General features: G+C 55.5%; 13 protein-coding genes across 13 annotated transcripts; 7 read left to right on the top strand and 6 right to left on the bottom strand.

The window, feature by feature from the left end:
* Nucleotides 1-220: 220 nt before the first annotated feature.
* BU26DRAFT_276030 (uncharacterized protein) lies at nt 221-1,668 on the bottom strand. Its single transcript, XM_033821449.1, has one exon. It carries the CDS (start codon nt 1,469-1,471, stop codon nt 323-325), a length of 1,149 nt encoding a protein of 382 aa, XP_033686083.1. The 5' UTR covers nt 1,472-1,668; the 3' UTR covers nt 221-322.
* Nucleotides 1,669-1,696: 28 nt separating this feature from the next.
* On the top strand, nt 1,697-2,438 carry BU26DRAFT_276036 (uncharacterized protein). The gene has a single exon (XM_033821450.1). It carries the CDS (start codon nt 1,923-1,925, stop codon nt 2,385-2,387), a length of 465 nt encoding a protein of 154 aa, XP_033686082.1. The 5' UTR covers nt 1,697-1,922; the 3' UTR covers nt 2,388-2,438.
* On the bottom strand, nt 2,439-3,128 carry BU26DRAFT_276022 (uncharacterized protein). Its single transcript, XM_033821448.1, has one exon. It carries the CDS (start codon nt 2,923-2,925, stop codon nt 2,491-2,493), a length of 435 nt encoding a protein of 144 aa, XP_033686081.1. The 5' UTR covers nt 2,926-3,128; the 3' UTR covers nt 2,439-2,490.
* A 204-nt stretch (nt 3,129-3,332) lies between these two features.
* On the bottom strand, nt 3,333-3,770 carry BU26DRAFT_503650 (uncharacterized protein; the record flags this gene model as incomplete). The annotated part of the gene is made up of 1 exon (XM_033826708.1): nt 3,333-3,770. The coding sequence occupies one exon, from the start codon at nt 3,768-3,770 to the stop codon at nt 3,333-3,335; it is 438 nt and encodes a 145-aa protein (XP_033686080.1).
* Nucleotides 3,771-4,218: 448 nt separating this feature from the next.
* Nucleotides 4,219-5,850, top strand: BU26DRAFT_275963 (guanine nucleotide binding protein, alpha subunit). Its single transcript, XM_033821447.1, has 5 exons — nt 4,219-4,473; nt 4,525-4,709; nt 4,775-4,932; nt 4,978-5,236; nt 5,289-5,850. Exons 1-5 carry the CDS (start codon nt 4,344-4,346, stop codon nt 5,634-5,636), a joined length of 1,080 nt encoding a protein of 359 aa, XP_033686079.1. The 5' UTR covers nt 4,219-4,343; the 3' UTR covers nt 5,637-5,850.
* Nucleotides 5,851-7,571: 1,721 nt separating this feature from the next.
* BU26DRAFT_517811 (DnaJ-domain-containing protein) lies at nt 7,572-9,986 on the bottom strand. Its single transcript, XM_033828667.1, has 2 exons — nt 9,217-9,986; nt 7,572-9,158 (listed from the first exon to the last, which is right to left on the bottom strand). The coding sequence occupies exons 1-2, from the start codon at nt 9,499-9,501 to the stop codon at nt 7,776-7,778; spliced, it is 1,668 nt and encodes a 555-aa protein (XP_033686078.1). The 5' UTR covers nt 9,502-9,986; the 3' UTR covers nt 7,572-7,775.
* A 137-nt stretch (nt 9,987-10,123) lies between these two features.
* Nucleotides 10,124-11,437, top strand: BU26DRAFT_275914 (uncharacterized protein). Its single transcript, XM_033821445.1, has 2 exons — nt 10,124-10,502; nt 10,562-11,437. The coding sequence occupies exons 1-2, from the start codon at nt 10,172-10,174 to the stop codon at nt 11,290-11,292; spliced, it is 1,062 nt and encodes a 353-aa protein (XP_033686077.1). The 5' UTR covers nt 10,124-10,171; the 3' UTR covers nt 11,293-11,437.
* Nucleotides 11,438-12,087: 650 nt separating this feature from the next.
* Nucleotides 12,088-13,814, top strand: BU26DRAFT_275916 (uncharacterized protein). The gene is made up of 3 exons (XM_033821446.1): nt 12,088-12,590; nt 12,639-13,089; nt 13,138-13,814. Exons 1-3 carry the CDS (start codon nt 12,411-12,413, stop codon nt 13,677-13,679), a joined length of 1,173 nt encoding a protein of 390 aa, XP_033686076.1. The 5' UTR covers nt 12,088-12,410; the 3' UTR covers nt 13,680-13,814.
* A 769-nt stretch (nt 13,815-14,583) lies between these two features.
* Nucleotides 14,584-15,054, bottom strand: BU26DRAFT_563025 (uncharacterized protein; the record flags this gene model as incomplete). The annotated part of the gene is made up of 1 exon (XM_033833105.1): nt 14,584-15,054. One exon carries the CDS (start codon nt 15,052-15,054, stop codon nt 14,584-14,586), a length of 471 nt encoding a protein of 156 aa, XP_033686075.1.
* Nucleotides 15,055-16,901: 1,847 nt separating this feature from the next.
* On the top strand, nt 16,902-17,607 carry BU26DRAFT_275886 (uncharacterized protein). The gene has a single exon (XM_033821444.1). The coding sequence runs from the start codon at nt 17,076-17,078 to the stop codon at nt 17,508-17,510; it is 435 nt and encodes a 144-aa protein (XP_033686074.1). The 5' UTR covers nt 16,902-17,075; the 3' UTR covers nt 17,511-17,607.
* Nucleotides 17,608-17,704: 97 nt separating this feature from the next.
* On the bottom strand, nt 17,705-18,712 carry BU26DRAFT_530065 (uncharacterized protein; the record flags this gene model as incomplete). The annotated part of the gene is made up of 2 exons (XM_033830937.1): nt 17,705-18,644; nt 18,690-18,712. 2 exons carry the CDS (start codon nt 18,710-18,712, stop codon nt 17,705-17,707), a joined length of 963 nt encoding a protein of 320 aa, XP_033686073.1.
* Nucleotides 18,713-19,115: 403 nt separating this feature from the next.
* Nucleotides 19,116-19,838, top strand: BU26DRAFT_563023 (AP-2 complex subunit sigma; the record flags this gene model as incomplete). Its single annotated transcript, XM_033833104.1, has 5 exons — nt 19,116-19,126; nt 19,176-19,209; nt 19,257-19,374; nt 19,426-19,700; nt 19,806-19,838. The coding sequence occupies 5 exons, from the start codon at nt 19,116-19,118 to the stop codon at nt 19,836-19,838; spliced, it is 471 nt and encodes a 156-aa protein (XP_033686072.1).
* A 1,307-nt stretch (nt 19,839-21,145) lies between these two features.
* On the top strand, nt 21,146-22,227 carry BU26DRAFT_503642 (repressor of RNA polymerase III transcription MAF1; the record flags this gene model as incomplete). Its single annotated transcript, XM_033826707.1, has 2 exons — nt 21,146-21,151; nt 21,211-22,227. 2 exons carry the CDS (start codon nt 21,146-21,148, stop codon nt 22,225-22,227), a joined length of 1,023 nt encoding a protein of 340 aa, XP_033686071.1.
* Nucleotides 22,228-23,711: the final 1,484 nt, after the last annotated feature.

The following is a 23,711-nucleotide window of genomic DNA, read 5'->3' as shown; positions in this document are numbered from 1 at the left end:
CCTGTTTGGCCATGAGGTTGTTGTTCTCCTCCTCCAGTTCGTCATTCTCCTTCTCCGCCTTTTTCAATTTCTCCGTGAGGGTCTCGACCTCATTCCTAGCATGAATGATAGCCTCCATCGCGCCCTTGATTTCACCTTGGAGCTTGTCAAGCTTGCCCTGCAGATCGGTTTTAGCGCGACGTAGCTCAGAGGCTTCTATTTCAAGCTTGTCCAGCGTGGCTAGTCGCTTCTTGAGGTCACCGTTCTGCTTCCCGAAACGCTCGACGTCGGCAGCCAGTGCGTTAGCCTTCTTAGTCTGCTCGTTCAGGTTCTGTGGCGAAGGTTAGCATCTTGTTTTGATTAAGGTGTGATCACTTACTGTGAAGGCCTTCGAGTATTCGGCGCTCTGATGGTTGTACTTGTCCTGGAGTAGCTTCTGCTCCGTCCTCAACTTCTCCACTTCCTTCTTGGCAGAGTTGTCGCCCTTCTGCAGGGCCTTGACGAGGGTGTCGAGTGCTGTCGCCTTGTGCTGCTCCTTAGCGAGCTGCTCGCCAACCCGTCGGATCTCCTTCTCGTAGTGATCAGTTGCCTTGTGCTCGGCGGCCTTTACTTTGTCTTGCAAGTCACTGATAGTGGCACGAAGCGTGTCTCCTTCCGTGGCCAACTTCTCTTTCGTCGCCTCTAGCGCCTCCACTTCCTTCTTCAAGGAGCCAGCCTTCTGGAGGCCTTCAGCCTTGCCTTTACGCTCCTCGTCCAGGTGCTGCTGCACGTTATCTAGTTCGGTGCGGAGGAGTCCTTTATCGAGGGTCAGGCGTGAGACGCGCTCTTGGAGCTCGGTGAACTCCTTGAGCTTCGCATCCGTCTGTGCCTTGTGGTCCAGGAAGGCCTGCTGACGCTCCAGAATCAGCGAGTGCTGGATGTTGACCTTTTTATGCTGTAGGTTGAGCTCATCCTGAGTCTCTCGGATGGTCTCGTTAATGACGGAGTTATGGTACAGACTCATATTGCCCTTCTGCTTCTCGAGGAAGTCGGGTAGAGCGCTCTTGGCATTTTGAGCGGCCTCGAAGAGCTGCTCTAGCTCTTGCCATAGGGTGTCGACGGACTTTAGGCTGGCCGATGCTTCATCGCCGCCTTCCTTGACGGAGTCGCGGATCAGGGTGAGGAGTCGGCGGGTGTTGCTGACGGCGCTGGAGACGGACTTGGCAAATTTGGCACTATGCTTCTCTACCTCGTCCTTGAGTGCCTCGTCTTGCGCCATGGCAAGCTGAGCGTCGGCGTTGTAGGGCGTATGGGTGGTCACGTCCTTGGCGGCTGCCGCGACTTGCTCCTTGGTGGCGATTGCGTTGCTAGCCCCAGCGGTGTTGACTGGCGCCTTGGTGACTGGGGACACAGCGGAGGGCATAGTCGTGAAGGCCTTCCGGGTGGCCGATGGCGACGCGTATTTCGAGCTGGCGAGCGAAATAGCTCCGCGATAGGGCTCCGTAGGTGCCATTGCGGTAGGTGACGAGAAAGTAGAAAGTGTGCCCAAGTGTGTGTTTGTGCGTGAAGCGAAAAAGTCGGTCGATGCGCGTTGTTATGGTGGCGGGGAGGAAGGAAGTCGCGGTGGGCGGGTACTGGGGCAACCGCGCGAGCAGCAGCCCTTCACCGCCCACCAACCTGCACCACTGAGCCATGTAGTCCTCCCGGCTCAACAGCTGATAGGGCTCTGAATCCCTTCAGGAAGACCTATCCTTCACTTGATCGTCCCGACCTCGGTCGAGCAGCTCGTAGGCGTTGACCTGCTCAATGCCCTCAGTAACAGCTTTCCGCAGCCACGAGGACAAGCAGCAGCATACCTGGACACATAGAGGAGCTCTTTCATCCCCCCTCGCCTGTTCGCCGATGGGCTTCACCGAGCCGGACCTCTACAGTCTGACGACAATATCGATGAACAGTGTTGAGGGATGAAATCCAGTCAATATAATTGCACGTCGAAGACGAAGGAAAGAGAGCGAGCGAGAGAAATAGTAATCTCACCGAAGAGGAATAAGTGTCATATAAGTAAGTTTTCTGAACAACGCCCAGACTTGAGAGAAGTAAAGCCTTATACCACCTCCTTTGATGCAACACCGCGTAGCCCGGATGATCCCGAACGCGTGTCCACCCTTTGTTCTTCTATGACCTTGCCCTCTTCATCTTCCATAAAGCCTTCTCTTCACGCTCCACAGACTTACAGGTTTACAAGCCTTGACGGTACACCAGACCACTTCCGTCACCGAACGCTCAAGCGCCAGCGTCCAAATAAGCCAGAAGTGAAGGGGTTGCGGCCCTCTTATGCGAGAGCCAGGAGAACAGCAATCTTGGTGCAAGCCACAGTTTCGGAAGCAAGCGGACACGCAATGGACATTCGAGAGCAAGACTTGGGTTGAGACACGGAAACGATGGGAAACAAGAAGGGAAAGGCCTGGATGATATGCCGGCCCAACTCGCCAAACCATGAGGACGGCTCCGGATCCAATTGGATAGGGGAAGCTATTCTGTGGCTATTGTGGGACGCTTTCCGGCTAGGCCCGTCCGCTTGGCATAGCACCGCGTTCTCGCTGGCGTGGGACCGATGCATACGACGATCGATTCGGAGGTTAATATACAACGAACTGCAATGCTACGGAGTAGTGCTGCAAGTCGGGGATTACAAGAAATCAGGGAGTTGTTAAAGCTGCGCTCTAAGATGAAGGCCAAGGGCAAGGATCCGTCCATGCTGCCAATACCGTGCTTATCAGCGCTCGAATTTTCATGCTTCCAGGTATCGGCACGCCTGCTGCGCGGTGGTGGTCCTGCATCGCGTACGCGGTGGCGTGTGGTGGGGTTGGGCGAGGGAGGTCCAGGGCAATGATCCGGCGGTTTATCCAGGAGTCCAGGACGCATCGATTTGGTCGTCGGATCGAAGCGGCAGACGCGGACGTGCATGGCAGACGAAGAAGCAAAAAAACTGTCGGATGGCAGCAGTACGAGGTGGAACCGAGAGACCAGAGCAGAGCACGCGGCGCTGTTTAACAGCGAAGATGCCGGAGAGTCGGCAGGGGTCGCTGATGGGAGCTAGCTTTATTTCGACAGCGGGAACCGCCATGGCGAGACGGGAAGGGCCGAATGCTGCTGCCTGACTAGCTCTGAGACGAGGGCGGAGAGGCGGAGAGGCGGAGATAGCGAGATAGCAACCGTCGTCGTGATCGCACACCTCCACGGTGCTCTCGAGACGTGCAGTACCGTATGCTGAGAGGTGGCACGGCAGACGAACCAGTGTTCGCGCGGGAGCACACGCGCGGTGCAGAAGCGCTGTATTCGTGCGCGCGTAATCAAGGCGATGGAGCGCAATATCAGTCGACGGTATCACGACAGGGCACGGCGGCGTGGGCCAGTGAAACTGGAGGCCGCTGCAGGGGGCGAGCAGCGCTCAGGAAGCGGGCAGGCGTAGAATTGAAACGCGCAGCTAAGAGGCCCCGATCCCCTCCGCCGGAACCTGCGCGTCGCCGCCACGGGCCTGCTCTGCGCAGACGCTCCCAGCAGCGAGGCGGCCGGCAAATGGGAGCGCGCAGAGAACAATAATAGTGGAACGGGGCGGCCCAAAGCGGCCGCTGTCTCTGTGCTGCTTTGTTGTCCGCGACGCTGCTGCCGTTCCCGACGCCCCGCCTCGTCGCGTGGGCTTTGTCTGCCGTCACGTTCCTGGCCTCGCCTGAGCGCGCAGCCCTGGAGGGGTGAGCGCCCGCGGCCACACGCAGCGCAGCGCTGCGTGCTACGTCTGCCTCACGCGCCATATTTATTATTGCTGCGGTGCCGGGCCCGCGCCGTCCAGAAAGACACTCCACGCCTCCACTGCTGGGTTTGCAGTTGCAGGGTTCGAGCGTGCGGCTGCTTCACCGAGTGGCTCCGTCCCCAAACAGCACACCCCCCAGCCATTATTCGGCAAGCACCCTATTTCTCGACCTCCTCCCTCCGCCAGCTCGCGCCTCCCCCATCTCACGTCGCAGGTACGCCATTATTCTCGTCTTCACTCGCTCACACACTCATTCGCCCGCTATTCTTACTCCCCTGCTGCCGCTCTCTGCCCTCGCTCCCCGCTGCCTCCGCCGTGCCCTAGCTCCCTCCACCACGCCGCCGCCCAGCGTGCCCGCCCTAGCTCGTCCCGCCCGCCGCCCCTCTGGCTCTGGTACCGCCGCCGCCGCCCTCTGTTTTGCGACGCCCAATTTGACGGCGTGCGTGGCTGACCCGTAAATAGCTCTGGAGCTGTCCTCCTCGCCTGCTGTGCATGTCTGGAGCACGCCTATAAGCGGACCGCGACCCCCCGAACCCGCCCTCGCAGCGACTGCGCACCCTCCGCGAGCTTGTTCATGGCCCCGGGTATAATGTGCTTCGGCAAGAAACCAGTCGATCCGGACTCTCGCCGCAATGAAGAGATCGAGAAGGTCATCCGGATCGACAAGAAGAAGCAGGAGCGCGAGGTGAAGCTGCTGCTGCTCGGTACGCACCCCAATTGACCATCCCACGCGCCATACTGAGTTCCGACTGCAGGCGCCGGCGAGAGCGGCAAGTCCACCGTGCTGAAGCAGATGCGGGTAATACATGCAGGCGGCTTCAACAAGATGGAGCGCCAGCAATGGCGGGCCATCATTTTCAACAACCTGGTCTCCGCTTTCCAGACAATCTTTGCCGCTATGCAGGAACAGGACACGGAGTTTGAGGACGACGATAACCTGGTATGCCGCCTCGCAGAGTGCCAGCAGTGCACCCGTTCTGCCGCTTCAAACGCTGACCCTGACAGCGATATGCCGAACTCATCGCCGCAGACCCCGAAATTGGAATTCACGACTGCATGCCCCAGGAGTGCCTGGCAGCGTTCAACAGCCTATGGGCCGACAAGGGCGTGCAGCTGGCCATATTGAAAGGCAACCAATATGCGTTGCATGACAACCTGAGCTAGTACGTAGCTTCCCCCGCTCACTACCCAGAGCTAACACCCCACAGCTTCTTTGCAGACGTTGAGCGACTGTTTGCAAAAGACTACCTACCCACAGATCAGGACATCCTGCGCACACGGCTGAGGACGACCGGCATCACAGAAACGATCTTCGAGCTCGGCAACCTAACATATCGCATGTTCGACGTAGGCGGACAACGGTCAGAACGGAAGAAATGGATCCACGTCTTCGACAACGTGCAGGTCGTGCTGTTCCTCGTGGCAATCAGCGGCTATGACCATGTGCTTGTGGAAGACCGCAATGGCGTAAGTTCTACCTGGCTATAGCGACACAACGTCTGCTAATAACCCTCTGCAGAACCAAATGCACGAGGCACTCATGCTGTTCGAATCGATATCAAACTCCAAATACTTCGAGAAGTCGGCCCTCATCCTGTTCTTGAACAAGATCGATTTGTTCCGCGAAAAGATTGCAGGCGGCATGAGTCCGATCAACAAGGTCTTCCCCGACTACACAGGCCAAGCCACGAACATTGAGGCCGGGCAAGAGTTCTTCGCACAAAAATTCAAGAACCTGGTACGGCAGCCGAAGAAGGAAGTCTACGTCCACTACACCAACGCCACCGACACGGATCTGTTGAAGAAGACCATGGCATCCGTACAAGATATGATTGTGCAGCGTAACCTGAACGCGCTGATACTGTAATCCCTTACTCTAATTCTCCATGTTCGCAAAAGCACCACCCTTCTCCGGAGCCTTCTGTTCTAGCGCGAGCTAGCTAACGACGCCGTACGACAACACTACTATATTGGAGTTTTCCTTTTGCCGCCAACCAGCTGAATCGACGGCCGCCTTAGGTTGAACATCGGACCACATCTAGCCGCTTGCAGGTACCGTGGAGGAACGGGTTCAGCTGCGCGCCGATCTTCCTTCGCCCTCTAGAGACGCTATCACGGCCCATATTTATTTTACATACCCCCGATATACCACATGTTCACTACTTTCTCTTCCTCTTCTTCGCCGATGTTTTAGGACGAAATGACGACTTGACCTACACCGCTGGAGCCTATGCTGCGCCGAACGTGACCTTATCTTCTACCTCTTTTCCGAAGGTAGGCCTACGGCAGTATCGCATGGGGCCGAAATGGGGGCAGGCAGGAAGAAAGAGGTACAGGGATCTCTCCGGGCTTTCACTAGCGTATATCCAATGGTTCTCTCTACTCTTCTTCGGATCCATGTATCCTTGGGGCATAGCAATGCGCGGAATGGGAGGAAGGCTGTGTTTCTTCTGCGCACGCACACACTTGTGGCACGGGAAAGGGGGGAAAGAAGTAAATTACATCATATTACACAGCATGCAATGCGAAATAGGCCATTCCTGTCGGCGTTGCATGTGGCAAATGAGACGAGCAAAGAACGATGATCCTTGATTTTTCAAACGTGCTTGCCTGCGTACACGTATGTAGCTGTATGTACTGTACGCCCTGGCGGTGCAAAGGGCCCTGACCTGATGTGCTGCTGGTTGGTTGGGTGGTGCCCTTTCCATCGCTGACTGCAGCCCCCTTGTCCGACGCACGCAAAGTAAGCATCTATCCCCACCGCAAAGAGAGAGAAAATTGTCGGACTTTGGATGAGCGACCCGCTAGCAAGACTTCGGCCGCGAGCGCCAGAAACACGCACGTTGTTTTGATGAAGCCAGAGCGGGTGTGGCGCGCGATTTGCACATGCAGGGCCCCCCTACTCTACTCTATCTGTAGTTATCTAGATTGGAAGATGTGCACGCTGCAGCTTTTGTCCCTGGATGCCCGGTTGCGGTGCGGTTGCGGTGGCGAGGTTGCACGCACGCCGGGTTCCGAGGACGGGTGAATTCAATTCTACTTTTCTACAGTACATATATCCTAGTACATATATCCTTGTTTGCGTTTGCGATTTAGTCTGTCCTATCTTATTTCGCTGTCGCTCCAATCCTAGCCAGGCGTTATTCCCTGCCTGCTTGGAGAGTTTATACTGTGGATTGGATTGGATTGGATTGGGATAAATAGAGTGCGTTGCGGTGCGGATTAGCAACGCAACGCAACGGCGGTGCATGGTGGAATGAATTGGGGGCCGCCGCCGCCGCCGCCGCTTTGCGGCAGCGATATTGCGGATCTGCGCTGTGCACATGGAGCTGGTGCGGTTCCGTTTGACGTGCTGCTGCTGGGGATGATTGATTGGGAGCGGGAAGGATTAGAGGATGGTGCAGTGCAGGAGGGAGCATGGGTTTGGGGGTGTTATAGATGGAAGCGGATGTGCGTAGGAATTGTTGCCGGGCGGTTAGTCCGCGATGCTGGGTCGAGCATGTAGGTGCTTCTGCTTTGGGGTGTGGATGCGAGGGAGGGATTTTCTCCGTGGGATATGGATATAGGAAGGTGCGTATGGGAGTTGCCGTGCCGCTCTTTTTTTTTCTTTTTTTTGCAGCTTGGGGGGTAGAAAGTGTAAAAATCCGGATTTAAGGAGGGCTGGGCGTGGATGTAAGCGGAGATGCTGATGGGTACGAGATGCCAGGTGTGTGGAGTGCCAGGACGGCTGATGCCAGCTGCTAATAAGCAGGCGATTATTTCTCCTCCGAAGCATACTCTTCGCGTTCAAATTCACTCGTATTGCACGCTGAAAAGAGGCCAAAAATACGAGTACACATACGGAAGTGAGAGAATGTAGGCCCGCGATCCGAAGGCTTTGAAGCCGGCCCTGCAGTCCGTCTTCGAAATACAAATGCTTTCTCTTTGAGCCAATTCAACGGAAAACTCTCCGACATACGTCACGAATACCATACAACCCCAATGCTTGATATCCTCTCCCATCTTCCTAGTTTCGTCGCAATTTGCGATGCGAACTGTCGAACTCGGGATATGAAGTCGCCCAATAACTGCACCAGCCGCACTCGTAACGGTTATTCTTCCACGAAGGAGCTCCGAGGCAAGGCAGACCAGGAGCAAGGTGCTGGCTTTTGACAGTTGCGTACGAGGGTGAGTAGTACCCACAATGTTTACATTCGGCAACAAATTGCAGAGGCAAGGACTCGTTTTGGCGCTCAGCTGTGACGAGCTTTACGTTTGGGCAGTCATCTCCAAGGCACATATTGGTCTGAGCCCGGCGCGCGAAGTCTTCGGCTGCTTTCCTCTCTGCCGCCTTGCGGCCTTCCTCCTCCATCGTTTGGAAATACTCTTGCCAAAAAGCTTGTCTTCTCTCTTCCTCCTTTTTTCGCTGCCCTTCTGCTCGCGTCTCAAAATGTCTTCTTAATTGTTCCCACCTCCAGAGCTCCTCTGTATGTTTCCTCAGTTCTTCATGCCTCTGCTCCTCCTCTGCTTGTCTCTTCATCTCTTCTTGCTTCTGTTGCGTTTTTTTCTGCCTTTGCTGCTCTTCTGCCTGCTGTTTTGCTTCGTCTTGCCTCTGCTGCTCTTCTACCTGTTTCTTTAGATCTTCCCGCCTCCGCTGCGCTTCTATTCTCTTTCTAATCTCTTCGCGTCTCTGTTGCTCTTCTCGCTGCTGACTTGCTTTCTCTCGCGTCCTGAAATGTTCCCGCTCTCTGAGGGCGTCCTCCCTCTCTGCATCGTCTTTGCTTCTCTTCTCAGCGGCGATCATCGTCTGTACATTGTGCATGTCGCAATTCAGCTGCTGGAGCTTGCTCCCCTTTTCGCGCAACTGAGTCTCCTTTATCCCTCTAGCCGCGACCCGCTGTAATGCCTCGCGGTCCTTGGCCATCTTGTCTTCCTCTGAAAGCTCGCTATTTGCTGAATGGAGATTTCTATCCCAGGGATTCATACCATCATGGTGTTTCTTCCGCTGGGCTTCGTCTTCCTCATCCTGAACGGCAAAACGCTTCAAGTCCGCTTGCAGTCGACGAATGGCCCGGTTCAGCTCGAAAATATCACTATCCAATTCGGTTTTCTGGTGTTGTAATTTCGTGATATGCTCATTTCGAGAGGGTGGTTTGGTCCGGGTTGCCCTTTCAGCGTGGCGTCCGGCCTCTGCCTTGTGCGTTTGCCTTGCTTTCTCTTCAGCCTTGCGCGTCTGCCTGGCTGTTTCCTGTTCAGCCCTGCGCCTCTCCTTCTCCGCCTCTGCCTCGGCTTCGGCTTCAGCTCGCCGCTTCTCCTCTTCCGCTTCCTTCTGTTCTCTAATACTTGGCCACTTTTCGTTATAGTCACGCCGCTTGCCAGGGTCACTCAGCGTCTCGTACGCATTTTGCAGCTAGTCACCACTGATTAGCTATTCGCATCATACTAGCTCTTAACAGCAAAGCGCATACCACCTGGAAAGCAGCTGTCGCAGCAAGGCACCCCTTGTTTCTGTCAGGATGCACGCTACGGGCTAGGCGTCGATAGCTCTTCGTTATCTCTTCAGAACTGGCAGTGTGTAGGATCTGGAGGATCGCATAGTAGTCTTCCGTGACTTCGGCGGGAGCCATATCGTCGGTGTCTTCGAGAAGGGGCAGGCTGCGCCCTTCGCGGGGTAGAGAGTCCACTGCGCACGTGAATGGTTTCGAAGGACGATGCGGGAGGATTTCGGACAACCTATGAGAAGCCTTCCGCATGCAGTCATCTGAACCCAAGCATGCAGCCTGATGAGCCAGCGTATCCCTTGATAAGCCAATGCATCTCTTCAACTGGGTAATCCAACCTACGATATCCGTTCACTTCTAGGAGACTGGAGATGAGTGTGCATGACTGTCTACGGGTTAGAAAGTTGAGGCCCGAAGTAACTTGTAACTGTGCGAGTCCGGACGAAGTCGACGCCGCAGGGTCGCCGTCAGCCTGCTCTTTCAGCTGAACGACAGCCTGACCAAACAGAATGGACGAGTCTTTCAGAGACATGTCGGCTAAGGGGGATCTTTGACTGGCCACAAGAGTGGGATGTGGCTGTGGATGGAATGTTACAACTAGGGGAAATCGAGCGATAGTCGTGTTCGAAGTCACATGTCGAGCAGGATCCACAGCGCTTGAGGCAGTCCAGTGGTGGCAATAGCTGTCCTGCGTGATTTCGCCTCCGTTGTGCTTTGATAGTGCGGAATGGCCTCAGGCCGAAGTCGGTTGAGTCCACGAGTGGTGTTCTCGTGACCGATGCGGCTCCACGACGCTAACCGTGCCTTGTCAGGAACAACGTCGGCCCGAGCGCGGCAAGGCGACTCGCAGCAGGATCATCGCCTCCAGCCGACGCCCAACCTCACCGCTGTTATCTCGACCTACGCTGTCCACCCGCTGGCAATGTTCTCCCCCGCGCTCGGGAGAGTCGTCCGCTCGACCAGCTCCGTGCCAGCCTGCTCGGTCTGCGCCCTGGGCCGTCCTGCTGCCCTCGGCGCGGTTCAGCAGCCCTTTGCCCGGCCGAGCCATCAGCGGCGCCCGTCTTCCTCAAAGGCGTCGATACCGCCAGACGGCTCGAATGCGAACGGATCGAGCTCCGCGCAGCAGACGCCTGCGAGCGCGAATAAAGCTCCCGCGAGGAAGCTGACGGGCAGGGCTGGTAGAAAGCGATCAACAACACCCCCGGCCCTCAACGTTCCTCATGTACCACCCACCGACTATCTTCAGAAGCCTGGTATGTCCAAGGGAATGGACGCTAATACAGAGAGCTGGTTACTAACATCTGCTCAGAAGTGAAGATATCGTCCTTCTTCTCCCTCCATCGCCCGATATCGCTCACGTCGCCCATACCTCCCGTGGCGACCCATGCGTCCTTCGATTCTTTGTTCAAAGCCCGCTCACCGACCGACCGGAAAGTGATGATGGACAATATACAGACGCTGTCGAGCGGCATCGAAAGTCTGGAGGCAGCCCTGCGGGTGCAAGAGAAGCAAGGGCCCGAGGAGATGCATGCTGAAGCGGAAGTCCAGCATCTGGATGGACCACCACAAGCGTCAATGGACCAGCTCATGTCACGTTTTGTTCCATTCAGACCACCGCCCGCCCCTGTACCTTTCGACCAAGCGACCGAATCCGAAACGACCTCGCCCGGGCTCGTCGAAGACACCCTCATGGCTGCTACAGCAGGCAAGCAGCGTGCATGGAGCACAGCCGTTGTTGTGACGGAAACTACAGACGCGTCCGGCAAGCGCACATATTCAGCCACAACGGCACCCATGGTTGAAATCTCAGTACCGCCTACAGAGAACAGACAGGAAGTCGATGAGATTGAGATTCGGCAGCCGTTTCTCGAACGCATGAGACAGCGGCAAAATGCGCACAACCGCTCCCGGGATAATCTGAGGCGCCCAGACATGCTGGCGATCAGTGTCAAGAGGCAGAGGAAACTGAAGATGAAGAAACACAAGTACAAGAAGCTGATGAAGAGGACGAGGCTGCTGCGGAGGAAATTAGACAGGACATAATAGACTCATGGTGGCGTTTGGGGGCATTGCATACCCGAGTCGCGGGGAGACTTCGGTGCCTGGGGCATCCGTATCACACACCCAATGGACGATGCCTGATCTTGCGCGTGGCGGCTCGCAACACCACAGTTGCATCGTGACAGAAACGCGCGCAGTGGACAAGATCTTGTGCGTCCGAGCACGCTGCAGCAAGTGCGATCTGCGGTCCTTCCAGCCGCAAGCTCATCCCTGGCCCGGTTTCGGCAGCATTGCGCACTCTCCTCTACTCTCATTCCTATTCTTGGGCGTTCTAGCTCAACAGCATTTGTTTGGCTGCATAAGCATGCGCTCGTCTCTTCTTGCTCAATACCAGCATGCATTGTCCACAGTCCTCCATTCTGTCCTTCGCATGATGTTTGTTGCCCGCGTATCTTGTGTGTTTTCTTGACCCACATGACCATCTCCCGAGCGTTGGATGAGCATCGGAACGCATTGCATCCACTTGCGCCTTGGGTCCAGTGTCGTGGCGGCTATAGGTGTACCATTGTCACATGAAACGCGTGCTGCGACCTAGGGTGTCGCGAAGGCCAGCCTCGCCTTCGGCAACACTACGATCTGAATCTCGTCACCTCCGCAAAGAACTCATAACAGCTCCAACTAAGGCTTACCGAAGTCGCAGGTCGCCAATCATACGTCCCACCAGACTGCATACCGCATAACTTCTTGGCGTCCACCGCGCCTTGCCATTTTTCTTCACGGTTTCAACCATTTTCCACGACCTGCCGAGGGAATTCTTGTGCCTCGACTCACTTACATGCAGGATACGAGACCATGCAATTTCTCCGTGTCGTCATCCAGAATCCTGGCGGCGGTTGCGGAGTGCAGGAGGCGTCGGGCATCGCCAAGTGCATTGAGGTATAAAGCGCTGAGATGGCCGCGCGGACGAGAACTTCAGCAACTCAGCATCTTCGCAGTAGCACCAAGTTCACTCACTTTCTTTCGTCCTTTTCAGTCATTCTTTGACGTCTTCATTCTTTTGCCCAGGTTGGCCCCTTCTTCGACCTACGAGCTAGTCTCTCTTTTAGCACTTGCTATTAACGTCTAACGAATTCTCTGTATATATTCGATCGATCGACGCCATGGTCTCCAAGACACTTCTCCTTGCGGCGATTGTCGCCTACGTCGAGGCCCGCTTCGGCCAGGAACAGGTCCCTATCGCGGCTATCTCTGCTGTCCAGGGCGGCGATGCAGGTGCGGCGGCTACCATTGCTGGTGCTGCCATCAGTGATCTTTTGGGCGCTGCCAACTCTTGCGACAAGGTGCGTCTTTCCTCATTCCTATCTCGGTCATTATACTGACGACGACAGCTCGTCCGCGCTGACCAAATTGTCGCCGAGCTCGGCGGTGGTGCCGATGCCATCGCTGCCGCGATTGGCATGGTCACCGCTGAGAAGAACACCAACCCTTTCGCCAACGGCAATGCCCAGAACGTCTGCGCCGATCCTACGCTCCCGGCTACCGCGGAGCTCAGGGGCATCACTCCTCTCATCGATCCTGATGTTGATGTCGACGGCGCGGTTGCAGCTCTCAGCGCGCAGACCGCGGCCAGCCCGCTCAACGCGGATGGCTTGAGCGTCTTCGACCTACTCGACCAGGCTGGTCTGGGTGATCTTGTGGTCGCTCAGCAGTCTGCCGGCGGTGCGGCTGCTGGTGGTGCAGCGGCCGGTGGCGCGGATGATGCGAATGCGGACGACAACCAGGATGCCAATGCGGATGATAATGCCGCCGCCGACGACAATGCTGACAATGCCGATGATGGTACGTTTTGACCCACAAACACGGGGAGATATATCTAACTCACAAAAGCCGCAGCCTGCGATGCTGGAAACGCTGCCGCGGGCAATGCAACGGCCGACGCTGGGGACGCAAATGCCGACGACAATGCTGCTGCTGATGACAACGCGGCTGCTGATGACAATGCCGCAGCCGACGACAACGCCGCAGCCGTGGGCGGGGCATCCTCCATCGCGGGCGCTGACTTCGGCCAATGCACTCCCACCATCATCTTCGAAGCCGGACAACCCGGCCGCCAGCCCGACGAATTCACCTTCCAGATCGCGGACCCGCTTGCGCGCGGCGGCCAGCAGGACGCCCTGAACCCCAACATCATCACCAACGCACTCTGCAACCAGCTCATCAACGTGTGCGGCGCCAACGATGCCGCCCAGGCCGCGTGTCTCGATGGCAAGGCGCAGGTCGAGGCTGCGGGTACCCGGGATAAGAGCACCGCGGATCTGTTCAATGCTGCGGTGGGCTTTGCCGGCGCGGTGACGAACCCGGATGGTGGGCCTGCGGATGTCACTGACGTTGCGGCGGCGAACAAGAGGGCGAGGAAGTTCCGCGCATAAAGGGCGACTTCGAGAACGTAGTGCTGGGATAGAAAGGGATGGATGGGGGTTGTGGTAGATATGAGATGTCCGGAAAAGAGAGGGTCGATTATTCACTTCTGATTCACGTGTACGACTAAAAACACTTGCCTTGTTCGAAAGAGAATACCATGAAGGCGTGTTTGGCGCGAAAAGTACAAGTTCGTCTGCTTAGTCTGCACCCATCATGCAACACGTCCCTCTCATTTCATGCGTGTGTCTTCGGCGCTAGTGTCGAGCTCTTGCTTGACTCATTTCAACAACCCTGTTCCTTTCGTCTCACCCTCCGGCTCAATCCTCAGACTCCACATCAAACCACGCCGGCGGTAAAATCCCCGCGTGCCACGTTGTGCTACTGCACTAGTATGAACTCTCTCCTTGGCGGTATCAGGAATCCTGTACTTTCGTTCTGGGATTCTGGCTCTGCTTATGAAAGATGGGAATTGGGAAGCAAGCAAGGGGTTGGTGGTCTGCGGGAGACTTTCTCTGTCAGTGCATAAGTTCTTAATAAGAAGATGCGCAGTAGTGGGTGTAACGAGGGCCACTTAGGGTAAGTTGATATAGCCGCCTCTGTGGGGGTTGAATGAAGGGGCTAGTTTGTCGCCGACGGAGACCTCCCGTCTCCAACATGAAAAAATAAATCTTCCAGGCTGAGAAGGCAAGATAGAGGGGAAAATTATATGCTAGATCTTCTGGTGTTTACACGCTGAAAACCTCTAGGTGGCTTTCCTGAGCCAAACGAAGCTATTATCCCCATCGTGCAGCTCCTTCCTTTCCATTACCCTACGTGCCCTTCCCGAGGTCTGTCGCTCGAAAAGCTTAGACTCACAGAGCAGAACTAGGATCTGGGGTTTAGCAGCTCTTTTGGGTCACCGACCTCCTCTTCTCACTCTCCTCCCTGTCCGCACCGGTATCCGCGCACCCCTCTCCTCACCAGCTTCACAACCGCCTCTCCAGACTGCGGAAAAAACACGAAGACAAACCATGTCCAGACAACCAGAAACGCATAATAGAACCATATCAACTGTTTCAACGCCTTTTTCCACCGCGCGTGGCTCTTGAGTACCGCGAGTGTAGACTCGATAGCTTCGGCGCTCGCATGGGTGCTATCCATGTGTTCTGTCAGGAGATAGGTGCCGTAGTGGCCGTGGAATTTTACGAGGAAGTTTGAGAGCTTGGCTTTCTCTTTCTCTTGCTTTTGGGCTTGGTCGGGGGAGGTGGGAGGCGTGCTCAGTGGATGAAGAGGGTTGCGTAGAGAGTTTGGCTGAGGCGGCGCGTGTTGGTATGGCCGAATACATAGTCCGCGCCAGAGTCGAGCTTGAGGGGTTACCGGGTTGTGAAGCAGTGGGGTGGACATCGTGGGTCGGAGTTGTGTCCAAAGGGTTGAGAGAAAGCGCCGATGTACTGGTGTATGGTTCGTTATTTTGGTAGTGGATCTGGTGAGGACTCCAGTCGTGCCCGAGATCTGGGAGTGCGTGGCCGCAGAGCGTAGTATGCCTCTCATGGTGACCCGAGAGACTTGAATGTGTAGGAGTATATGCTTTGATACGGCAAAGAGAAACGTGATCGTATCTGGTGATGAAGACGAAGGATAGTAGGAGGACAGGTAAGATATAGATAGTAGCGATGCCCAACGGAACAACGACAGTAGTTGGGTGCGAAAGAAAAACTTGCGCTTGATGTCGGGCACCCCCGGTACGATGGTGATATCCGTCGAGTTTGGGTAGGCGTTCGCTACTCGGAGGTTGTACCAAACATTCGTGAACACTTCATCCGAACGCGACACTCGACGAAGATGCACTCAGGAGATATATCGAACACACAAAGGCTCTCCAGCAAAGGCACTTGGAGACAACGGCTTTTGTGGGGGATCTTTATAAGAGAGTACTAGCAGATGCGGCCAAAAAGGAGGTCATGTCCGGAAGGAACGACGCAGCTTGGTCTTCATCCTAAAACATCCGCTATAGAACCACGGTAACGCACACGAAAAGTCACTCGCCTCGGGGAGCCTAATGGCCTCTCCGAAGAGCTTAGGAGGGGATCGCATATAAGCTGCCTTTGTAGTCATTTTAGACTCATTCTTTGCTTTGCTTTTCTTCTAGTACCAACGGGATGGCTATGACAGCCAGCTCGATGCTGAAGTACAAAGACACATGCATGAAGGAGAAAGAAAAAGAGGTGAAGCCTCTGAAGGGTAAGCTTAGGCCGTCGCTTGTGAGTCGATGCTAGGGGCTGTAGTCCGCCAGCGTGCATTTTGGTAGCTTAGCTCTATACGCAAAAGCCCCAATTGAGTCAAGACGAAACTATCCTCTCCACTCATCACGTCACCTCTTCCGAGTGGGTAAGCGACTGCTGGTCTATACTTACCTGTCATAGACAGGCGACTCTCAAATCGAGGGAATCGACCAGTTTCCGTACAGTACCACCCCATGACCCCCTTCAAACGCAGTGTCCCGAACCCTACATATTCCCCTTCTCTTCCTCCCCGGTCCCAGTTCCAAAACTCCTCTAGTAACACGGCATACCGACCCGCATGCATGATCAGACGGCCTTCGTCCTTCCACCAAAACCCGCGCGTAGCGCCCTGCAGTGTCCCGCAAAATCTCCGACCCGACCTGTGCAACAGTGCCACAGCACAGCACAGAACAACGTCGAAACCGCAATCCCGGCCCAACACGAAATTAAATGTCCGAATGTGACACCGGGACGTCTCGCTGAGGGGGTACAGCGCAGGTGACGGATGGGGCGGTGAGTACCTAGGGTAAGCGGTGAAGCAGTGGCGCGGATCTTGATTGGGAAATAGACTCGTTGCTTGGGGTTGTTTCTCGTGTTTTGGGTCCGCGCTGGGCTTGCTTTGCTTCGAGGCTGGAGATATATCTCCGCAGGGGGAGGGAAATGCTCCACCAGCCCACGCATGTAGCCCCAACTAAACCTCCAGCCAAACGTCTGGACATGCGGAGCGATCAGGAGCACAATATGTATGTAGAGAATCCCAGTGCGACGGCAAAGACAAAAAGTTAAAAATGAATAAATGGACTTCAAAGACCATGCGTCGCCTCGTAATCAAGGAATAACAGCAAAGCCCCTGCAGTGACGGGGCACCCCCATTCAATAGTGTAGCATCACATCGGCACTCCCTAGACGCCTAGGCTATAAAAGCTCTAACTGCTGCTAAAAGACCGCCATCGCCTTAAAAATTCTATACTTCGTCAGTAAACACTCCCAAAGTCTTCATACAACATCCGTACATACCGCATCTCCAGATCGTCTTTGCGGAACCTCGACGTGTGCAATCCGTAAGTTCTACAGCGTGAGGACACCCTTCTAGCTTCCCCCATAGATTTTACATCCCAGAGTCCCACGCCCAAACACAGACCCATGGACAAGCCGACAAGCGCACGAGGCACAGAAACTCCTCCTCCTCCACCTCCCCCAGCAGTCCAACACCGCGTCTCCTTCTCCGCTCCCGAAACCTCTCCACAACGCCATACGCCGCCCCTACGCTCGCCCACTCCATACCCCTCCCCTCAAGCTCCGTCTTCGGAAGACAGTTCTCCAGAGTCGAGCCAGTCAGAATCAAGGGCAGCTGCCCCGGAAGGTGCAAAGCCGCCGCGGCGATCACCCTCGCCGTATCCGCCTCCCCAGCCACCACTTTCAGACGATGAGTCTGCCGGAACGGGATCGGTGACGGAGTCGAATTCAGACATGGATGTGGGGAAGTGCTGGGCGTGTGGCGGGAGGCTGGTGTATACGGGATTGGGACCGAGTAAGACGGAGTGCGTTGAGTGCTGGGCGCCGCAGCCTGTGGAGTGATAGAGTAATGAGAGCAGCAACGCGCAGGAGTAGTATAGTGCGCATGGATTGGTACGGATACGAGAGCATGAGTGGGGGAAGGAAGAGAGACGGTACGGAGTATGGGAGTGGGTGAAGCGGCGGTATCAGGGTATTTTAGCGTAACCAATGTCTATAACGCGCATATTGGAAAGTATCTTACTGCCAAAAAACCTTCATGATTCCTCCCTTAGCTCCGCAACTGCAAAGTACCCCTTACTCTCCACAACGCCTCTGTCTTTTACTACTGCCGTGTATTTGACTACCCATTGCGGCTCGACGTCGCCCTTTAGCCTCTCCGCATCTAGAGCCCCTCCTGCTAGCACTCCGACGCCATGCTCCCCTGATCCAAGAATTTCCCGTAATGTGCCGCGCGGAAGCACGTTTGTGCAGTCGTTGTGTGTTAAGAGCTCGATCTTCTGCTGCTTCGCGTACAGAATAAGCGGCTTCGGCACCACGCAGCAGTCACGGACATTGATCTGATCAACGCTCGGCTTCACCCTCGTCTGCGGCAGGAACTTCTCCAGCCTGGCACATCCAAATTCGGCGATCCCCAGTTTTGACACTACCTTCTGGTCGTGCAATTTTTCTAACGTCCGCCACGTGGTAATCATGGTGTCGATGTCCTCGGGGAGATCTTCTGCGTCTTGTACTGCGCCGTCTTGTTCAGATGCTGGTTCCGACTGTGGATCGTCGAAGTCTGAGTCCTCATCGTCCGCGTCGAATGATATGCCGGGGAAGCTGACTATGAGGAGGTCGATCGATGACGTCCCCAGCTCTTTCAGTACTAGATCGATAGCCTCTCGGGTTTGCACGCATCTCCTATCCGCGGGTATGTTCGGGCGGTAGAATAGCTTCACTGTAATGTCGTAGGACTCTCGAGGTTCGGCGAGCGGGGATGGTGTATGTGTAGGTATCCAGAGCGTGTTTCCTTCCTGTGTTGTCCATGTCTTGAACGAGGGCTTCGGCGATGCAGTCCCATTGACGGCGGTAGGAGTGGGTGTAGGCGAGGACTGATGTGCGGTGAAGTTTGCGCGGAGGGAGGAGGTGAGTTCTGTATTTGACTTCTCGAAGATTGGACGTCGTATCACGGAGGGGCCTCCGGACATGATATTCCTGGCACAGTGAGCATGGCGAAAGCGGGAGGTTGGTCAAGCGTACGAGGTGGAGAGTATGAGCTTCATGGTGGGGTGTGATGCTCAGAGAGTTTCAAACCACTTAATTCTGATCAGCGACCTGAAAGTTCTGGCAAATTTGAGGCCGAGGGTTGTATTATAAGCGCGTCCGGGAGTGCGGTGGAGTTTGTAAGCTGAACACTGAGTGGGGTGCTTTGGGAGGCAATGCGCGGTTTCGCGGCCCGAACGTTGAGAAGGAGCCTTCAGGATCGATGAGCACAGGCTGTAGCTGCTTCTGAAGTAGCCGGATGGGTATAATCGCGTGTTTGGGCGGGTTTTATGAAGTCAGAGTGGTGCTGCCGTGGGGTCCAGTGATGAGGGCGCTTTGACGTCGCGGGGCTTGACTTGCGACCGCCGATGCCCGATTTTCTGCAGCGGAGAGGACACCACGACAATTCCTCCTCCACCCGCCATGGCCATCAAGTGAGTCCTGCTCGCGCGCTGCGCCATTGCATGTACTAAGGGAATGCAGATACCTGATCCTGCTCTCGCGGCAGGGCAAAGTCGTGCGTACTACCCTCACCACTCCCAGACTAATGCTGAACCCCAATAGCGCCTAGCCAAGTGGTTCACGACGCTCGCGCCCCGGGAGAAGGCCAAGATCGTGAAGGACGTCTCGCAGCTGGTGCTCGCCCGCCGAACGCGCATGTGCAACTTCCTCGAATACAAAGGTCGGTGAAGCGTAGTCGGAACCCACACGCCGACCTAACAAACCTGGTTAGACACAAAGATCGTCTACCGCCGATATGCCTCCCTCTTCTTCATCGCCGGCTGTGACTCCACCGACAATGAACTGATCACCCTCGAGATCGTGCATCGCTATGTCGAGCAGATGGACAAGTACTACGGCAACGTGTGCGAGCTGGACATCATCTTCAATTTCCAGAAGGCCTACTTCATCCTCGACGAGCTCCTGATTGCTGGAGAATTGCAGGAGAGCAGCAAGAAGAATGTGCTCAGGTGTATAGGCCAGCAGGACAGCCTGGAGGACATGGAGGTGAGCGAATCTGTCATGATGTTCCGATGCCCCGCCCAGCCACCCTTCGTCGTTCCCCATGCACCCATAGCTCGGTATCGCTGACGCGTGCTTCTCTCGTGTCAGGCCGAGGATGACATCGTCACCAAGATCATGTAGAAGAGCAGTCACGCCCGAGACGTCCGGTGGCCCGCAAGATTCTCGCAGCAACGCTCTAGGACCATTGCTAATACGCCGATCCCCCGGCATCCAGGAAGCCGATGAGTTCAAGGACAGACTGAAAGAGAGCGGCATCCTTTGAGCAGCTTCCATCCAGCGAAATATAAGATACGGGTTGCATTACACAGCGCGAGGCAGACGGACAGACTTTGGAGTTTGAACCTTCCGGTTGGCAACGCGGTATACCACTTTCTTCGCCCTTTGTGGCGTCTCGTGCTAAACAAGCTTCTCAAGGACCATTTTCGCGGGACACTCATGGGTCCAGGGGAGAGATGGAGAACGCACTATCTGCTATTCTGCCTTGAAGAGCGAATAGCGATGGCTGTACTCTACCTACAACAAATCATTCACCTACGACTGGCGGGCTCTGCTCGAAACAGCTAGGTTTGGCTCAAGCGGTCTTCTCAGGCTCGAACGTGATGAATTATGTCATGGCATCGAGACTTGCACCCTTGATATCCCTTGCTTGACGCCCACCGTGTTAATAGATGTTCTAATCTACCCTCGCGCAGCGCAAGTTACGGTCTACAGGAGAATCCGCTCGGCTTGAAGGATACAGCGGCAAGGGAGTCTACCCGTCCAGCACCACGCCGTTCTGCCGACCTACCGCAAGACGCGCATGGCGACGACGCCGTTTCTTCGCTCGGAGTAACATCTCGTCGTCGTTTCCCGGGAGTCGAAGGACGTCGATTACCCCGCGCATTTTGAGCACATGCACCCTCATATGGCGGCACAGCTAACAGCAGACATCAACACCAAATGACCTCTCACAGATTTCCCATTTGGTCCGCTGGCGGCTTATCGTTGGTTGAGGAGCACCATCCAGGCAGCCGGATTCTGACCAATCAGGATCGGCGGGGCGCGCATGACGCTGTCGCTCCGCTCGCTCAGCACTCAAGTGCCAAGTCCACCACCTCCGCAACACTCACGGCCGCGACAACTCACACCACCATCACCACCACCACCAACCGACTGCCCACCGTCCCGCCATATGAATATCGCCTGCTAGACGTCCGTCTGGCCGAGCAGCAAGTACTCTCTACTCTCCGCAGCCAGCCTAGAGCAGTGTTTACTCGTTGTCCCGGCTTACGCAGGCCACCCCACCCGAACACAGGAGAACCCAGAGAGCCAGCGACTGGCCCCGGCGACACGAATACTATCAGAAGCGACGCGAAAACTATACGCGACATTATATTACGAATTATTCGAGCGCAAGCAACTCCGAGAAGCGACTCCGAGACGGCGCAATGAAGGTGTGTTTACGCGGCGATAAGGCCAAAGGGATGATGTAGCTAATGCGGCTGCCTCGCAGTATCTCGACCTCTGCGCCCTCCACGAGGTCAACCTCGCCCTCAACTTCGACACGCAAGACTCGGCCATTATCGGAGGATGCGATGTCTGGACGATAAAGGCGGCCGGCAGCGATAAGAAGCTGTACAAGCGCATTGAGAGGACGCTCGAGGAGCGGCACAAAGAGCTGCTCGCCGCCGTCGCCGATCTGCCTAAACAATCGGCCGCACAATTCGGAGACGAGCTCAATATCGCACGGGACACACCCTTTGGAAGCTTCAATGAGGCGTCGAACCGACATACTTTTGCGTACCTGATCGCGACGCTGAATGCTACGCACATCGACTATGACTTCGCAAACACACTGAATCCCGACGAGTTCCGCCGCGAGACGCAGAAGAGCTTCATGCACAGAATCGACACAACAATGTACTACCTCCGCCCGCAAGTCTACTCTGCAGGACTGCCCGCCGGCGCCGTTACCCCGCTCGGGTCCCCGATATGGAGTCCCCGCTCCTGGCAACTGGTGGACAGTGAAATGGACATGGCGAACTGCGAGTACTACGCCTGGGAGCCTTCGGATGATCCGTTCGCCGACGACGGTGCGATATGGAGCCACCACTTCTTCCTCTACAACAAGGAGCGCAAGCGTGTGTGCTACTTCTACCTCCGCGGCGTCTCCGCACTATCGAACAGCCCAAGCGTGCCTACATCCCTCATCTCGCGCTTCAAGCAGAGCAAGTACGAGTCTTCCGCCAACGCTGGGAGTAGGAAGCGCGCAGAGTACTGGCTTGGTGATCGTGCCAGGCGCGGACTTGAGGCGTACGGTGAGAGCGACGAACTCGATAATATGGTTATCGACCACCCGGGCGATATCGTCGATGCGGAAGAGGAGGAGTATCTACCGGCGAGAGAAACAAGCCTCGATGCGGACTATTGGTCGAGCGAGGAAGACACTGATGTTGAGAGCTTGAAGGAGAGGGAGAAGAGTACCGTCCGGCGGATGAGCGAGCATATGATGGAGAGGATGGAGCTCTAAACGCCCTTGAATATCGCTACGACGGAATGGGCTACGGACGACAATGTCAGTCAACCTGACACCGCTTGACGACAGACACGGCACCGAGGACGGCCTCTTTTCTTTTGTACGGCTACGGCACCTCAGGGCGTTTACGGACTCGCATTGCGCTTGTACCCTTTAATTTGTTCTTGAGCAAAGGATGGCCGGGGCGTTATCGGTTGGTTTGGTTGGTGGGAGCGACTCGATCTTTCGATACGTCCTTGTTTCGCCCATCCATTTGGCTCGAGATACCCTTTTCCTTTGGTATTCTTTACTTACTTTCCGGAATATGGTGCGTTGAGTGAGTGCAGAGAGATTCCACGCTACGGCGACGCTTCGTGAGAGGACGCGTATGGATCTCTGCGGATGGATTACATGCCAGTGGGGTAATGGGGGCTTGCGTCCTGGTTAGGACTGAGCTACGTAAGTTTTGAGACTTGTACATGAGATATGCTTCTCAATACATGCTGCTGTTCACGAGTGCAAACACGCTTCGCTCCCGCATTACTGGCTTCAGAGTTGTTTTCTTTCGTTATACTCTCATGAGGATTCCGATTGCTCTGGGGAAGAATGGGTATCTTCGATTCGTCTTGCCCACTGCGATACCGTAAACAAGCTGAAAAATATGGTAACGCTGCATGAGAGGAAGGGTACACAAGGTGATGGAGTGCTCGAGCTCAGGATTGATCGGAGCAGCACTACACTTGGAGATTCGGAGACTCTTGAATGTGGTCTGGTTCATACTCCTCAAACGACACGGCACCAATTTGAAGGTGTTCAGCCTTGTACGTTGGCTACGTCGCTTTGCTCACATTACATTCGGTATTACGTTTCTGAATATCAGCAGGGCTACTGGCAACGCGGTGGAAGATCTAACGATGTAGGTCGGTCGGTTGGGGTCCATAGCAAACAAAAGCACCGCAGTGGAAGAGAGTGCCGGCGGTTGTATGCAGGGAGGAAGGTGAGACAGCAGCAGCGGCGGTGAAAAGAAAGCAGAAGTGAGCTGAGGTGGGCTGGGCTGCGATAACGTTTCGTTTCGCGTCGTACGACGTCTCTGCATACATGCAGATGCAGATGTGACCTGACGGACGATGTCAGTCAGGCTGAGACTCGTGGCTTGGATCGGAAGAAATGTAAATGGCTAGTACAGTATCTTGATATCTGCTTGTCGCTGCATACGCGGCGCAGGGGGGAGATAGATAGCAGGTTGGGTTCTTGTGGCGATTTGGGGAGCAGCTCCGTTCAAGAACGCTGGATGAATGCTCGGTATTGTCGTCAGGGTGAGTGTGTGAAGCATCTCCCGCGCAGGGTCAGGTCAACTTAGTCACACAAAAGCGTGTGGAAATCCCACCCGACGAACCCCCTACCTTTCCTACAGCATGCACAGTGCTTTCGGTCCTACATGCCTGCCGGTGGCCTAAAGTAATGCACAGCACTGTAGAAGTTGATATTCGCCGAGGTAA

This window comes from Trematosphaeria pertusa (genome assembly GCF_010094035.1).
Source record: "Trematosphaeria pertusa strain CBS 122368 unplaced genomic scaffold BU26scaffold_5, whole genome shotgun sequence".
Taxonomy (NCBI): domain Eukaryota; kingdom Fungi; phylum Ascomycota; class Dothideomycetes; order Pleosporales; family Trematosphaeriaceae; genus Trematosphaeria; species Trematosphaeria pertusa.
The sequence above is the reverse complement of the archived record's forward strand: the minus strand, read 5'-3'. Positions and strand labels throughout refer to the sequence as shown.